Source organism: Megascapheus bottae, chromosome 4, assembly GCF_031878675.1.
Source record: "Megascapheus bottae isolate mThoBot1 chromosome 4, mThoBot2.hap1, whole genome shotgun sequence".
Lineage (NCBI taxonomy): Eukaryota > Metazoa > Chordata > Mammalia > Rodentia > Geomyidae > Megascapheus > Megascapheus bottae.
The window spans coordinates 39,887,481-39,904,757 of NC_143512.1; the positions used below are offsets into that span (position 1 = coordinate 39,887,481).

General features: G+C 38.2%; 1 protein-coding gene across 2 annotated transcripts in view; it reads left to right on the forward strand.

Annotated features, from left to right (window-relative positions):
• The window catches only part of Arsb (arylsulfatase B), a 149,827-nt gene that overhangs the window by 20,028 nt on the left and 112,522 nt on the right, over nucleotides 1-17,277 (forward strand). For both annotated transcript variants that reach the window (XM_090331717.1, XM_090331718.1), the window contains exons 3-4: nucleotides 2,091-2,281; nucleotides 10,887-11,094. In XM_090331717.1, coding sequence (XP_090187843.1) covers nucleotides 2,091-2,281; nucleotides 10,887-11,094 — 399 coding nt within the window. The remainder of the gene's footprint in view (nucleotides 1-2,090; nucleotides 2,282-10,886; nucleotides 11,095-17,277) is intronic.

Sequence of the window (17,277 nt, forward strand, 5' to 3'; positions counted from 1 at the left end):
TGGGGAGAAAAACGACGCAATCAAAACAATGGCTCTATAAGGGAAAAAAAATCCCATAACCTTAGGTTAAGATCAAGATACAAAGATATCATACAGGCTGCACCCACCTGCACTTCATCCAGATGCCCTAAGTAGACATTACTGATCAGCCTTGGTGCTATTTCTGGTTGAGAATATATATATTTCCTGAGTACAAGCCCTACAGCTGACAAAAAAAAGACTAACCATGTCCAGTGCCCCAGCCGCTCTAATAAACCTAGGAAAAGGCTGGAACTATTTTCAGATACATCACATATGTATTAACAGGTATGTTAGATTTTTAAAAAATTTCTGCTTTTATAAAGCAGAAAATTTACCATATATTTTTCTTTTCCTTTTTTTCAGTCCTGGGCTTGAGCTTACTATTAAAAGGGAAACATAGCTAGATGCCAATGGCTTCATGTCTATAACCCTAGCTAGTTAGGAAGCTGAGATCTGAGGGTCTTCGTTGAAAGCCAGACTGGGCAGGAAAGTTCATGAGATTTTTTTTTTTGCCAGTCCTGGGCTTGAGCTCAGGGCCTGAGCACCGTCCTTGGACTTTCTCAAGGATAGAGCTCTACCACTTGAGCCTCAGCACCACTTCCGGCTTTTTTTTCTATGTATGTGGTACCAAGGAATCGAACCCGGGTCTTCAAGCATGCTAGGCAAGCACTTTAACCACTAGGCCAAATTCCCAGCCCCATGAGATTTTTTTTTTATATCCAATTAGCCACTAATAATCCAGAAGTGGAGGTGTACTTCAAGTGGTAGAGCATTAGCCTTAAGCAAAAAACAAACAAACAATAATAAACAAATAAACAGGAATAGTGCCCAAGCCCTGAGTTCAAGCCCCAGGACCAGCACACCCACACACACCCACACACACACACACACACACACACACTGAAAATTAAAAAAAAAATAAATAATGGAAGTGTAGGACTAGAGAAAGGACTTTGAGATTAATACACATATTGTGTGATTCATTCAATGAATCTCTAGTGTGTCCTTACCATTCCAATCCAACTGTAAAATATTTTCCCCACCACCACCCCCTAAAAAAGAGGCCAAACTGCATTAGCATCACCAACCCATCCAACCCTAGGCAATCATTAGCTACTTTCTTTTTCTATAGATTTTCCTGTTCTACACATTTATATAAATGGAATCACAATATACAGCCTAGCTTACTTTAATGCTAAAGGAAAATATGGAACAATTGCAGAAACAACTGTTAATTAAGAAAATTTGTTTTCTTCACTGTGGAGTGAGGGTAGGCAAATGATACTATTTAATAGTAAAACTGAGGTGATTGAAGTAGAAAAATCTAACTATTCTTCAGTTTGATCTTCTGGCTTGGTTCAACTGCATCTAGAGGTTCTCTAGTTAGAACATTTGTATCTTTCACCAGTGGGTGTCACCATTTGACAGAAGATAACTTCTAGTGGTATGTCTATAAACAACTTGGAAGCCAGTCTCTCAAGCTCAGTAACAATGAATGATAGTATTTGAATCCTGGACTCATTTATGTAATTACCTCAGTAGAAATTTATAACAAATCACATTAACCATATACTATTTTTGTCCTTATATAGATTTAAAAGATTACAGCGGTTTTTTCTTTGTTGTTGTTTTTGGTTTTGTTTTTTGCTTTGTGGGTCATGGGGCTTGAACTCTGGGCCTGGGCTCTGTCCCTGAGCTCTTCAGGTCAAGGCTACTGCCCTACCCCTTGAGCTACAGCCCCACTTCCAAAGATTACAGTGTTCTTATCTGTACTAAGTTTGACCTCTGACTTTAAAAAAAGTATTTATCAGGAATTGCCCATTTTGAGAGTTACCTAATAGAGCCTATGTTCTGAAAGGCTTGATGGAGAAATGAAATTGTTTCTTCTATACAGTAACATTTTAGTGAGCTTTACTACTAAATATAGAGATGTTTCCCTGATTAGTCTTGTCATTTAATTAACCCTGTCACAGGTAATCAATTACATTAGGCAATTAAATGCTAGAACATTAGTTTGTTTGACAAGTCTTATGCCGTGCTCACTGTTTTGTCTACTATTTTTATTGCAGGATATCTTCAAGGAAATGAAGATTATTACTCTCATGAGCACTGTGCATTAATTGAAGCTTTGAATGTCACATGGTGTGCTCTTGATTTTCGAGATGGAGAAGAAGTTGCAACAGAATATAAAAACATATACTCAACGAACATATTTACTGAAAGGGCTACATCCCTCATAGCTAAACATCCACCAGAGAAGGTAATTTTGCTTCTTTAATTATATTAAAATCTTGGTAAGATAAGAAAAAGCCACTGTTGTTTCAGAAAAAACTCTTAACAGATTCTCTTTCTTGGGGAAGAGTCTGGTTCTGGTATTTGAACTCAGAGCATTGTGCAGGCTTAGCTTACTTGTTTGGTTGGCATCCTACCACTTGAGCCACACCTCCACCCTGGCTTTTTGCTGGTTATTTTGGAGGTTTTTGAGGACATTTATTTCCTAGCTGGCATCCAGTGGCAGTCTTCTCCATCTCAGCCTTCTGAATACCTGGATTACAGACATGAGCCACTGGCCTCTAATAGATTAATTCTGACATCTCTGATCAACCATGCCTGTGGTTGAACATGAGGAGGGGGAACATCCTCTCAAATACATAGAAGCACATACGTTTTAGAAGCTAATATTTAAACAGTGAGAACGTTAGGTAATTGGCTTATACACCATGGCTTAATACCAGAAGAACAAGCTAAGGTGTTAAGAGAATTGGTAATTATCCTTTCTGGTGGGTATCATTTGACACTAAGCAAACTGGCTTACAGAAATCAAGTACCTTGTTGAAGGTTACAGTTACTGAAAGTCAGAATTTAAACTCATATCTTCAGAATTCAAATCTTATGGTTTTTTTTGTTTTTTTTTTGCCAGTCCTGGGGCTTGAACTCAGGGCCTGAACACTGTCCTTGGGCTTTCTCAAGGCTAGAGCTCTACTACTTGAGCCACAGCACCACTTCCAGCTTTTTTTTATGTATGTGGTACCGAGGAATCGAACCCAGGTCTTGGTGCATGCTAGGCAAGTACTCTACCACTAGGCCAAACTCCTGGCCCCAAATCTTATGTTTTTAATCAGCTTCCCCAATGTCTAAGACCTCAGAGATTCTGAGTCCCCATTTATGATTTAACTGAATGGTTCCACTCCCAACTAAGTGGTTCAACTCCTATGTTATTGAAGAAACTTGTAAGAAATACTAATGTCAATATTGTGGTTCATTAGTCTGAGATGAACTCAGTCATTGCCGCCCCGACTTCCTACCAGTAATTCTGGACTTCCTACCAGTAATTCTGATGTGCAGCATACTCTTCCATGTGTCATTTGAGGCATACTCCTCAAATCAGAGACAGGCAGGAGCCATCTACTTGTTGCTGTTTACCATCTAACAATACCTTAATTATGCAACAAGGATAATCTGCCTACAATAAAAATGCATTCCTATTAAAGTACAATAGGGTATTCCAGTAGAGTGACCTCATAACATTAAGTGGATAAGGGGAAGCAGCTGGGGTGAAATAGTGCTTTGTGGGTGGTCTGGATCAACCAGGGAAAGCACCTGGAGCTGAAACAATGAGGGACCCCAAGAGCTTGCCAAGGGGTGTTGTTAGCATAATACTGATACAATTATGGAAGTCACCAGAGGAGAGAGTAATTTTCCCTGTAGCGTCGTTGTCCATCAGTACTAGAGTTCTCAGACTTCAAACAGAAATGAATAGGATAATCAGTAGTGCAACAATATTTGCTAAGATAGTATGTGCAGGTGTTTATGGTTTCATCTCACAATAGAACTTTGAAGCTTACTAGTTTCATCTTTGAAGCTTACCTTTACATCATTTTATTCCAGTGTTTAGTCTAATTCTGTGTAGGTTTCTCCCTCCCCTCTCTCTTCCTCCCTCCTTCCTTGGTATTGGGGCTGAACTTAGGCCTCATGCTCTTGCTTGGCTTTCTCACTCTAGACTAGCTCTCTACCACTTGAGCCCCACCTCCTCTACTGGCATTTTGCTGTTAATTGAAGATAAGACTTATACAGACTTTTTTTTTTTGGCCTGGGCTAGCATTAAACTGTGACCCTTGTGTCTCAGCCTCCCGAGTAGCTAACACTTGTGGGCTAGTGCCTAGCATTAGGTGTATTTTGATAGTTCATAACATAGACATCTTGTTCTAAGATGGAAACCATGTGTCTACAGCCTATTTTAAAAGGACAGCTGAGGAGGAACTGAGGAGCATAGAGAGATGTTTGCAAACACACAGTAGTGATGCTGGTCAGGGAGGTTCTGTACATGTGTTACGAAGGGATGTCCTTCCTTTTCATCAGAGTAATTCCCATAGTGGTAACACTGAAAAGGGAAAGTTGAATTTTAATAATGCAGCTTCTTATTAAAAACAGGCCCACAGCAGTTTGCAGAATTAATACAGAATTCTAGAACATTTCCTAAAGAAAATGGTCATTCTTAGAGTACAACTATTGTTTTTCTCTGGCATAATTTGAGAAGACATACTTTAATTTAGATGTCAAAGATGAAATAATAATTTTTTCTTGTGAGTCATGGGGCTTGAACTCGGCCTGGGCACTATCCCTGACTCTTCAGCTCAAGGCTATGGTCCTACCCTTGAGCCAAGCTCCATTTCCCATTTTCTACAGGTTAATTGAAAGTGAGAGTCTCAGGTCCTTTTGTGCCCGGACTGGCTTTGAACCTTGATCCTCAGATCTCAGCCTCCTGAGTGCTAGGATTATAGGCCTGAGCCATTGCACCTGGCAATAGAAATAATAATTTTAAAACTTATCATCTACTTTTTTTCAATTTATACTATAAGTTAGGTAAATATACAAAGAAATGAAAGTAAAACTTTAATTTTCACTATTTTCTTAACATGATGAAGATATATAGAGTATATGTTTTAGGGTTCGAATAACAATCTAAAAAGAGAAAGAACCATTTACATCTTAAATTTGATCATGCAAATAGCTTTAGGTGATACATCTGAGTTTTAAGTAATATTTTTTCATGTAACATTATACCTAGGATTCTTGATTTCTGTTGTAATTATTTGGTTGTTGTTGTTGTTGTTTTTTGCCAGTCATTGAGTTTGAACTCAGAGCCTGAGCACTGTCCTTGGGCTTTCTCAAGGCTAGCACTCTACCACTTGAGCCACAACACCACTTCTGACTTTTTCTGTGTAATGTGGTACTGAAGAATCAAACCTAGGGCTTCATGCATGCTAGGCAAGCATTCTACCACTAGGTCCTGTTCCTGGACCTAGGATTTTTTATTTCTCATGTACATAAATATTTATAATTAGGGCTGGGAAAAAGTAGTAGCTATGACTGAGTTGGGCAGAGCAGGTATCTAGACCCAAGAAAACACAAAGGACAGATCAGATTCCAGCATGAACAAAAAATAAGTAGAACCAAGAACTCCTGTGTTTGAATGAGAGTTTCAGTAAGGTTAGAATCAGTTAACAAGTCTCCAAAGCCAAGGCATAAGACTGTTGGAGCTCAAGTCTATAGACATATGGTAATTATGAGCCTATCTCCATAATAACAGCTGCTTGTTCTGAGCTAGCAGTAACGTGGGGCTTTGACTAGCAGGTGTATGGAAAAGTGGCTATGCTACTTTCCAAAGAAGAGCCACTGGGCAAGTGGCTGTAGGCAGGATCCCAGTGGAGGTTGGAAAACTTTGAAACCCTAGTTAATTGTGCCTTCCATTGGATCACAAAATAATAGTTAAAATGCTACTTTTTCCCAATTTAAAAATAGTAATGAGCTGGGCAATAGGGCCTCGTGCCTGTAATCCTAGCTACTCAGGAGGCTGAGATCTGTGGATTGTGATTTGAAGCCAACCTGGTCAGGAAATTCTGTGACTCTTAACTCCCATAAACTACTCAAAAAGCCAAAAGTGGCGTTGTGGCTTGAGCAATAAAGCTCAGCGACAGGTTCAGAATTCAAGCCCCAGGACTGGAAAAAAAAGTAATGAAATGCTTCTATTTAGCAAATGAGTTGACCTATGAATACATTTTTTAGCATTTCTAATTGTTGAAAATAAATTTTATTGTATTAGAGGGAAATATTTAAAATGGATTGCATGATTGCATTGATCCTAACTTCATGAAATGGACTGCAGTACTTATGCTGTTTTCTGTTGGTTCTGGGCTGTACAGATGGGAAGGGCTGTTTGCCCATAGAGTAAATGACTCCACACTGGTGCTGATGAGATGGGGAAAACAAAAACTTTTTTTGTTCAAGGATTACCCATCCTTTCTTCTTTCCTAGAATCTGGCCAGAAAGTAATGTAAGACCTTTGCATGATTTGTGACAGTCACCTGATATGCTGGTCTTTACCCTGGAGATATGATTCTCACTTTTTCTTCTTACATTTAAGTCAATAGAAGTTAGGTTACTAGACGAATGGGATCACTATACTTTTATACTTTTAACCCTTCAAAAATTATGCAAATGACATTTAATTACTAAGGAATAGTTTTAGGAAAGAAAAGATTTTATATAACAAAACTAAGACCCAAAAGTTAGTCAGTTATTTGTATATTGAGTTGGACAAAGAATACAGAGTAAGCTGTGACTAAATCATGGGGAAGCTTAAAAGATAGGATTATTTAATAAGTTCTCTTTGTTTTGACTTCTTGTTCTTGAGGATAAGGATATGACTTTTCTTTCTAGTGTAGGGAGAGTGTCTTTTACACAGGAATTTAATCTTCTCCCTTTAAGAAACAACATGATGGTCAAAGAAATCTTATACCTACTATTTTTCAAATGTCTTTAACCTGGTCTGTGTGTCAGAATAGTGTATTTTAACCCCTTCATCTTTTCTTCTCCATCCTCCATTCTTACCACATGCCTCAGAAGTGAGGTCTTTGGAGTGGCTGTATTCTCTTTCACTGTCTCTTGCTGCTCTTTATTCCCTGGGATAGGCCATTGGAATCTCTGCCTCTTCTTCAAGTTAGGCCATAAAAATCAGATTCCTGTTTCCCCAAAACCAGTCATTGACATTTCCCTACCTTTCTATGGAAAAGCTGGCTGTAAAGAAGTTCTGTGATCCATACTTGTTTGATAAGTTACAAAACTCATCCTAGGGGTTCTGACTCATACCTGAGAGGAAGAAGCTATATCAAAGAAGTCAAGAAGACTTTGAACAGGTAGGCTTTTCAGGATTTCTCCACTTAGTAACCTAATGGGAATTAGGTTACGCCTTTTTGGTCCAGTTATGTTTCCACATAGCTGTCCCTGCTTCATTGAATCTAAGCATCAAAATGGACAGATTTCTCTATATCTTTGGATCTTCATTCTGAAGCCTCCTGAATCACAAAAACTTTAAATGAATGCATTATACTTTTCTCTTGTTGATCTTTTCTTACAGCAGGGTCTACTTAAACCCTTCTGATGGAGGCAGGAAGATATTGTACTTTGAAGTGTCAGATGCCTCTGCCAAATATATAAAGACCAGTAAGGGAAAACCTAGAACCTTTGACAGAACATGGGGATGGAGCCTTGGTTGCTCATATTATATCATTTTTTTCCCTCCTAGGATGTGGGAATACAGTGATTTGATCCTGATTCTGACTGTTTCTTTTAAAGAAAGAAATTTAAAACAGATTTCTTGTGGTATTTTGGATCCTTTTTTTCAAACATTTTATGTGGGCTGCAAATTGTTGCAGCTTTCAGGATTTTAATCCTGTCCCCATCTAGGTTTTTGGCTGGTGTCTGGAGTTGACTTACTGAAGATCTAGACCACTGCTTCCACTACAGATCCACACATCCACAGTCCTTCCTTACTGCACTCTGGAAGGACCCTGGGGTTTTGGTGTCATGTGTGTTATGACCTGTGCTTGAAGTATGGAAAGGATTGCTTTGGGTAGTGGAGGCATGTACAGATATACAATTCTGTGTTCTTTTGTTGTTGTTGTTGTTTTCTGGTTCGTCATAGGGCTTAAACTCTCAGCTTGGGCATTGGTCCTGAGCCCTTCAGCTCAAGGCTACTGCTCTACCCTTTGAGCCACAGTGCCACTTCCAGTTTTCTGGTGGAGATGAGTCTCACAGACTTTAGTTTGCCGGGTTGGCTTTGAACCACGATCCTCAGATCTCAGCCTCCTGAATAGCTAGGAATATAGGTGTGAGCTACTGGCGTCCGGCCCAATTCTGTGTTCTTCTATTTTATCACCAACCTTGTTAGTTTAGAAATATTTTAAAACTGTGTCATTAGTATTTAAAAGCTATTTTTAACACTTGATTTTTGGAAAAATTTTTTACTTCTAAGTTTTTTGTTTTGTTTTATTGCTGGTACTGGAGCTTGAACTGCAGACCTCTTACTCTCTTTTGGCTTCATCCCTCACTTTTTGGCTTCCAACTAACGTCTTCATATCTCAGCCTCCTGAGTAGTTAAGGTGTAAGCCACTAGGTCTCAGCATATTTTTGTGTTCATCTGAAAGTATTTGAACTATAAATAAACTTTTGTCTATCAGCACTTTTTGCTATAGTTCAGGAGTGTATAATCTATTTAAAACTACTTATCAACCATAAAAATGAAATATGAGTGCTTCCTAATGGCTTTCTTACCTTCTTTCACTTATTTATGAGCTCTAGTACTTCAAAGAATACTTTGAATACTTCTAGGAAATTGTATGTTTATTCCTAAGGAGAGTTCTGCCTGCTGGAGAGTTCTGTAGGAGGGAACACAATGAAAACATTGCTTTCAGAAAAGGCAATGCTAGGCAGGAGAATGTCCTACTATACCACCCATGTTAAATGCTATGGACAGGTGAAGTGAAAAAAAAAAAACAGTGCATTACTGTTCTTGGTTTCAGGAGTTGCTTTGTTCTTATGTTAGGTACTACATCAAAGATGAAAATAGTATGACATTTCTTTGTTTGTTCATAAAATATATTAAAAAGACCTATAATCCTCTCCTATAAGATGGGCACTTGTTTTTATATAAAGCAAAAAGCTAAGCCATTTATTGGTACATGCTCACATTATAATCATGGAATTTCCAGAAGGAAATTACTCTTCAGAGATGTGGGCTTGGGAAAGTCATAACCTTTCTATGCCTCAGCCAAAATGTAATGTAAACTATAACTGAAAAATCGATATAACATTGAATAATTCTGAGAATTAAATGAGTTAGGGTATCTCTCTTGTGGTCAGAGTATCAGCTACATAGACAACATTTAATATATGCTTGCTGTTGTTGATATTACTTATATCTATTTAGATCAGAGCCTTCTAGACCATTCTAGAACTCTGACTTTTATTTTTTTATTGTATCTTTCATTTCCTGCTAGCATTTTTACTAACACTTAATTTGTATGCCATATAATTAACCCCCTTCTTTTTTTGTGGGTCATGGGGCTTGAACTCGGCCTGGGCACAGGCCCTGAGCTCTTCAGCTCAAGGCTACCGCCCTACCTTTGAGCCAAGTCCCACTTCCTGTCTTCTAGAGGTTAATTGGAGATAAAAGTCTCAGGTACTCTTGTGTCCGGGCTGGCTTTGAACCTTGATCCTTAGATCTCAGCCTCCTGAGTAGCTAGGATTACAGGCATGAGCCACTGCGCCCAGCTAATTTAAACTACATAATTCATAGGACATAGAAGAAGTATACAATCAAAAGAAACTTCTACTTGTTATCATTTGCTCACCATACCTCTCTTTATAATCTCTACAGCCCCAGCCAACCACCTGTCCACATTCTACTTCTGTAGACTTTTATTCTGGACATTTCATATAAATAAAATTTTACAGTACATGATACTTTATGATAGGCCCTTTTTACTTATTATATTTTCAAGGCCCACCTACGTTATTATATTCCAATTCTTTTATTGCTATATGTTACTGAAAATATTTCATTTTGTATTCTATGCTTCAGCTGATGGAAACTTGGGTTTTCTCTTTTTGGCTATTATGAATATTATTGCCATGAACATTTCTACAGGTTTTTGTTTAGAAATATATGCTCATTTCTCTGGGAATGAAAATACTTGGTCATATTCTTTTCTGTTTTAAAAATTATAACTGTTGTAGTGGATACAAAGTGATATCACACTCATTTTTTTTCCCTCTGAGATCAAGATTTGAACTCTTGATCTTACACTTTTGCTCATTGGCTGACTACTACCACGCCCCCCCAACTCTCATAGTCTAGTTTTGATTTGCAGTTCTTTAATGACTAATGAAGTTGGCCATCTTTTTATGTAGTTAGGACAAATTTGTATATATATTTTTTATCCATCCTGGGGCCTGAACTTAGGGCCTGAGCACTGTCTTTGGGCTTTCCTTAAGGCTAGTGCTATACCACTTAAACCACAGCACCAATTCTGGCTTTCTGGGTATATGGTACCAAGGAATCAAACTTGGGGCTTCATGCATGCTAGGTAAGCATTCTACCACTAGTCCAAACTCTCGTCCAATTTGTGTATCTTTGAAGAAATATTTATTAAATTCTTTTCAGGACTTGACAATATTATATGCCTATAATCCTAGCTACTTGAGAGGCAGAGACGAGAGGATCTCAAGTTTGAGGCCAGCCTGATTAAAGTTAGGGTGGTTCTGTCTCAGAAACAAAATGTATAGGCCCTGGGTTCAATCCCTAGTATATTCCCCACTCAAAATTCTTTGCCCATTTTAATATTAAGTTGTAAAGGTTGTTTTTATATTCTGGATTGAATTTCCTATTATGTACTAATTCACAAATATTTCCAATGTGCTTTGCTACTATTTTTATTAACTGGCAACTCTTGATTATCTTATTTGGTTATATTTAATCATTTTATGCTCTGCTCTTACCTGACATGCACATATTCTCGTTCCAGCCTTTGTTTCTCTACCTGGCTCTCCAGTCTGTACATGACCCACTTCAGGTCCCTGAGGAATACCTGAAGCCATATGACTTTATCCAAGATAAGCATAGGCGAATCTATGCTGGAATGGTGTCCCTTATGGATGAAGCAGTAGGAAATGTCACTGCAGCCTTAAAAAGCTCTGGGTTATGGAACAACACAGTGTTCATCTTCTCCACAGGTAAGCCTGTCAATAAACTCATCTCTTGGTGAAGCATAAAACATGGTGTTCAATAAGTGGAATGGAGACAGATTAGAGCAGTTAGCATTCCTTATTAAAATAAATGCTAACTATAGTAGTGGAGACCTGATTGTAATGGATAGAAAGATGTGCCTAAGAAAAGAGAATTAAGTGCTTTTTCTCCTTTCCTTCACATATCAGAATATTCTAAATACTCAGTAGCTGCATAAATGAGTGGACGTCATCCATCCAGTGAGCAGCTGGATGGCGAGTCCCTGAGGTAACGTAGCTGGTTCTATATTCTTTATATCCCAGTCATCTTCTATGACTATGACTACTGCTAACTAGGGAGGTCTTTGTACCAGTGCAGAGGTGGATTATGACATTATAAAAACAGGAAATGGAGCCAGTTAAACTTAGAGGCTCCAAGTACTGATTATTTTGCACAGTAAAAGTCCCATATGTTGAATACAGATAAAACAGATAGGAAGGGAAAAGAAAATTCAAAATCTTGGCATCCAGAGCTAATTTTGGAAAAATCTTTATTATGGCAGTACCTTTCCAGTTCTTAATGTATTATATATATGATCCCCATACTCACCCATTAGACACAGTTTTCTAATATTTGCCTTTAGGTATAGATTTTTGCCTGTTTACTATGCTGAATACTCAGCAGTTTCTAAATAAAAATGCAGAAACTTTTAAAATTGTGTGTTCACTACCCTTCCCCTCTTCTATCTTTGTAGAACTCCTATTATTTGGATTAGATCAGTCTTATAATGTTCTTAGTTTCTCTTCCTCTGTTTTCTTTGTATTTCTCTTACTATTTGGAAAATTTCATTATATAAACATTCTACTGAATTTATTTCAATCATCATCTTTTTTAATACCAAGAACTCTTCATTTTCTGATAAATTGGATTTTTTGTGAAGTTTTGATTTTACTTTATAGATATAACTTGTTTCTCTGAAGCTTATGTTTTTGCCATACATATTTGTATATTTTGTATTTGTATATATACATATATTTGTATATACATATATTTTTATTTATTCATACTCCTGACACTCATACATTAATTAATTCCCCCATCTTCTTTGTTTTGGTGGATTGTTGGTACTGGGGTTTGAACTCAGGACCTCATGATTGCTAGGTAGGTGGTCTACTACTTCAGCTATGTCCCTACTACCTTGTCTGTCTGTCTATCTGTCTGTCTGTCTCTTTCTCTTTAATATGTTTGTGTCTGTTTTAGTCTGACTTTCAAGTGAGTGGATCTCAAATCCCTTGTAATCCTTGGTTAAAAGCTGAAAGTCTTATAAACTACCTTTATGGAATCAAGGCTTATCATTTGGCAGATTTTACTGTAAAGTGACTGTGTAAGGATACAATGATGTTGAGTAATTAATCTTGGTATTCCATTTGTGGGTTTCTTTTTGTTTTGTTTTATTGGAAATTGCTTTGCTTTGCTTTTAATCAGGCATAGTTATTTGAATCTAGCATTTATTGAGTACCTTCTATACATAAGTAGTTCAATTAATCTTCACAATGATTTATTCTGTTAGGACTGTTATCTTCTTGTCTTACAGATGTGAATAGTCCTCTTGTCTTACAGATGTAAGAAATGAAACACAAAGAAGTTAGTAACTTGTTCTAGATCACCTCCAGTCAGAGCTAAGAGACTTTAATATTTCTGTCTCCACAGGTCACTAAAAAGACCTTGTCAGGTCTCATAGTATATCTTAGCCTGGCCTGAATCTGATCCTTCTGCCTCAGCCTCCTGAGTGGGATTTGAGGCATAGTACCATCACCTCTTAGTGAGGTGATGATCTTGATCTAGGTGTTCTTCTTCTGCCTCCTCCTCTTACTCTTCCTCCTTCTTTTCTTTATCTTTTTTTTTAATCTAGGCCAGTCATGAGGCTTGATTTCAGGGCCTCGGGGGTATACCTCAGCTTTTGTATTCTATCACTTGAGCCACATCTCCACTTGCAGCTTTTGGTAGTTAATTAGGAATAAGTTTCATGGACTTTTCTCTGTGGGCTAACTCAAACCATAATCCTCAGATCTTAAACTTCTGAGCAGTAGGATTCCAGGCATGATCCACCAGTACCCAGCAATCTTGATATTGTTATTGGACCTTCTTCTTCCTGGCACTGAGACTTGAACTCTGAGCCTCAAGCTTATTAGAGAGATGGAGTCTCCTGATTTTTTTCTAGGGTTAGCTGTGGTAGTGATGTAGCTAGGATCACAGGTGTATGTATCCTCAAAATTGGCTTATTGGTTTAGAGTCACACTCATTTTTTTTTTTTTGCCCCAGAATGGCCTTGAACTGTCTATAATCCACCCAATCTCTCCCTCCTAAGTAGCTGGGATTACAGGTATGAGACATTGTGCCTGTTCCTTATTGTACTTCTGACACAACAGAGCTTTGATTAGAATGTACTATAGTAGAGATATACTGAGCTAACGGGGCAAGACCAGGGAAGTGGGCTATGTCTACTTGAATATCCATATTCAGTTGCCTTAGCACCATCTAAGTATTATAATTTTCTGTGTATTCCTTGCTGTGAATAAAGGTTGAATGTAAGACAGGTTCCCTTCCACCACCAATTTTATCTTTTAAAAAATAGGAAGGCATCTTATATTTAATTCCTTACACAAGGTCTCATAAAATGGTGTCCATCTAATTTATTATTATTATTATTGTTTGTTTGTTTGTTGGTCTTGGGACTTGAACTGGCCCTAAGTGTTGTCCCTGAGCAATTCAGATCAAAGCTACCTTTGATCTACTCTGTAAGTCACAGCGTCACTTCCAATTTTCTGGTGCTTAATTGAAGATTAAGTGTCTCACAGACCTTTTTTTTTTTTTTTTTTTTTGCCAGTCCTGGGCTTGAGCTCAACACCTGAGCACTGTCCTTGAACTTTCTCAAGGCTAGAGCACCGCTTCTGGCTTTTATTCTATGTATGTGGTGTCAAGAAATTAAACCTAGGTCTTTGTGCATGCTAGGCAAGCACTCTCCCACTAGGCCAAACTCCTGGCACCATTTACTAGAGTTTTATCAAGAGTTTTTTTTTAATTAATTAATTTAAAGGTTGAAGTAGGTTTCCTCATGCTTTATTGTGTTAGTTCAGTTTTCCAAAATAATTTGGATGTATTTTCTATCTTTCCTTCAATCTAGAATATACGTTTCCAAAAGTTTACTAGATCCTCCTGAAGCCTCCTTCAGAGATATTAAAAAGAAACATTATCTCCATGCCTGGAGATAATTACATCTGTAATCTAGTTACTCAGGAAGCTGAGATCCGAGGATTGCGGTTCAAATTCAGCCCAGGCATGAAAATCCCTGAGACCCTTACCTCCAATTAACTACCTGAAGAACAGAAGTGGCGCCGTGGCTCAAATGGTTCAGCCTTGAGCTGAAGAACTTAGGGCCAGAGCCCAGGCCCAGAATTTAAGTCCCATGACTAACCCTTCCCGCCAAAAAGGTATCTCCATAGTTCACATTTTTTTTTTTTTGCCTAACTATATTTAGGTATGGATTTAAAAAATATTTTTTAAAATTACTTTTGCCTGAAATACAGTGAGCCCTTTAATCTGCATGCTGAGATTGTTCTTCACTCTAGAAATTTCATATTGTAGCTTATTGCGTTTCTTCTGCTTGATTTATTTTCTTGAAAAAATCATTAATTAATAGGGATAGAGTATCTGTTTATTGTCTAAGTGGGTTTTTCTCATCCTTTTTCAGCCTTTTATCCTTTTCCCAGCCTTCTGGAGCCCTTCTACATTAACAGTTAGTCATGTTTGCTGTTTTAGTTTTCTTCAGTATCTTCAGAGTAGATTGTTGTGCCTATATGTTTAGGTTTTTTCTTTATAGCCTTTGTTCCTTTTTCTCTTAAGCTTCTTAGTAATAATAATGACCAGTGTTTATTTAGTAGTCTTTTTTTTTTTTTTTTTTGCTAGTCCTGGGCTTGAGCTCAGGGCCTGAGCAATGTCCTTGGACTTTCTCAAGGCTAGAGCTCTACCACTTGAGCCTCAGCACCACTTCCGGCTTTTTTCTATGTATGTGGTACCAAGGAATCGAACCTGGGTCTTCATGCATGCTAGGCAAGCACTTTAACCACTAGGCCAAATTCCTGGCCCTATTTAGTAGTCTTAACTGCATGCCCAGACCCTTTCCACTTTTACGTTTACTTTTGTACTGTCGCTTATAGTATAAACCTTTAAATAAAATAAAACCTTTAAAATAAAAATAAAAACTCAAAGTATCCTAGTACTAATAGCTCACCCCTACAATCCTTGCTACTCAGATGGTTGATATCTGAGGATTGTGGTTCAAAGCCAGCCCAGACTATAAAACCTGTGATACTCTTATCTCCAGTTAATTACCACTAGTAGGGGGCAGTAGAGGTGTAATTCAAGTGGTAGAGTGCTAGCCTTCAGCACAAAAACTCAGGAACTGCACCTAGGCCATGAGTTCAAACACCAGGATGGGCACAAAAAAGAGAAAAAGGTAGGGCCAGGAGTTTGGCCTAATGATAGAATGCTTGCCTAGCATGCCCAAAGATCTGGGTTCAATTCCTTGGTACTAAGTACATAGAAAAATGCTGGAAATGGTGCTGTGGCTCAAGTGGCCGAGCTCTAGCTTTGAGAAAGCCCAAGGACAGTGTCCAGGTCTTGATCCCAGGCCCAGGACTGGCAAAAGAAAAAAAGGAAAAGCTCAAAGTAGGCTTGTAAGAAGTTCCAATTATTCTTTACTAATAAAGAACCCAAAACTTAAGAAAGTCATTTACCATACTTGAAACAAACCAAAGAGCCAAAAGTGAAGCACAGTACAACTTCAACATAGTCGATTTGTCCCTTTGCGTCTCATCATCTTTTCCTTTTATCTCAGTGCATTTCCAGCCCCGGTCCCCTACTTTGGCTTGCTGTACTTCCGTTCCCATACTTTCCCTTTCCCTGACTCTTTCTGGGTAGAACTTCTCAAAAATCTTCATTTTTATGCTAAATTGTTGACAATTAGCTCCGCTTCCTCTGAATAAAAGCAATGAAGGATAGGCCAGCCTTATTCGGCCTAACTCTTTAGCCTTATAGTTTGTGAAAACCATTCCAAGATTTTGTTTTTGTCAGCTATCTGTCCATCATGGTTTCTAGTGTTGTGAAGGGTTTTCTTTTATTTCTTTTGTTGGTCATGGGACTCGTACTCTGGGCCTGGGTATTGTCCCTGAGCTCTTCAGCTCAAGGCTACTGCCCTACCTCTTGAGCCACAGTGCCACTTTTTTGGTGCTTAATTGGAGATGAGTCTCAAGGACTTAAGTACCCAGGCTGGCTTTGAACCTTGATCCAGCCTCTTGAGTAACTAGCATTGCAGGTGTAAGCTACCTCACCCAGCTTTGTGATGGGTGTTCATCTTGTAATGTGTTTACTGTTTTATAAGATGTTGGTTAAGAGAAGTAGCACTAGTGGTTATCAGGAAAACATTCTTTATCCTGGACTACTGTCACCACCACTCATCTGTCTAGATGAAACCTGAAACCTCCAGAAACCTGACTCTGAGTAAACAGTTAAAATGAGAGCTGACTCTTGAACAGCTAGGTCATGAGTTAAAACTAGGAAATATGATGCTTGAAACCATAAAGAGAAAAGAGAAAACAATTGTTGATGCCAGTATCTTGTTGCAGCCGCTACATACATATTAACTCTTAGCAGAATAACCAGTTTCATGTACCTTTTTTTTTTTTTTTTTTTTGGTCAGTTGAAGGGCTTGAACTCGGCCTGGGCGCTATCCCTGAGCTTTTCAGCTCAAGGCTAGCACTCTACCACTTGAGCCATAGCACCATTTCCAGTTTTCTGGTGTTTAATTGGAGATAAGAGTCTCACAGACTTTCATGCCTGGGCTAGCTTTGACCTGCATCCTCAGATCTCAGCCTTCTGAGTAGCTGGGATTATGGGTCTGAGTCACCAGCACCTGGCTCATGTACATTTATCTAAGGTTTTGACTCTAAGAAGAAATCTCTGCATTTCTTATTGCAGACTTTTTTGTGCCTGTTCACATTTATTATTAAAAGTAGAATTTAATAATGTGATATATGATTAAACTCAAGGAGAGAAGACCTGGACTAAAATCAGAGCAATGATTCATTTTTTTCCCCTAATTTTTCTATTTTTTCCAGTTATAAGGGTAAGAA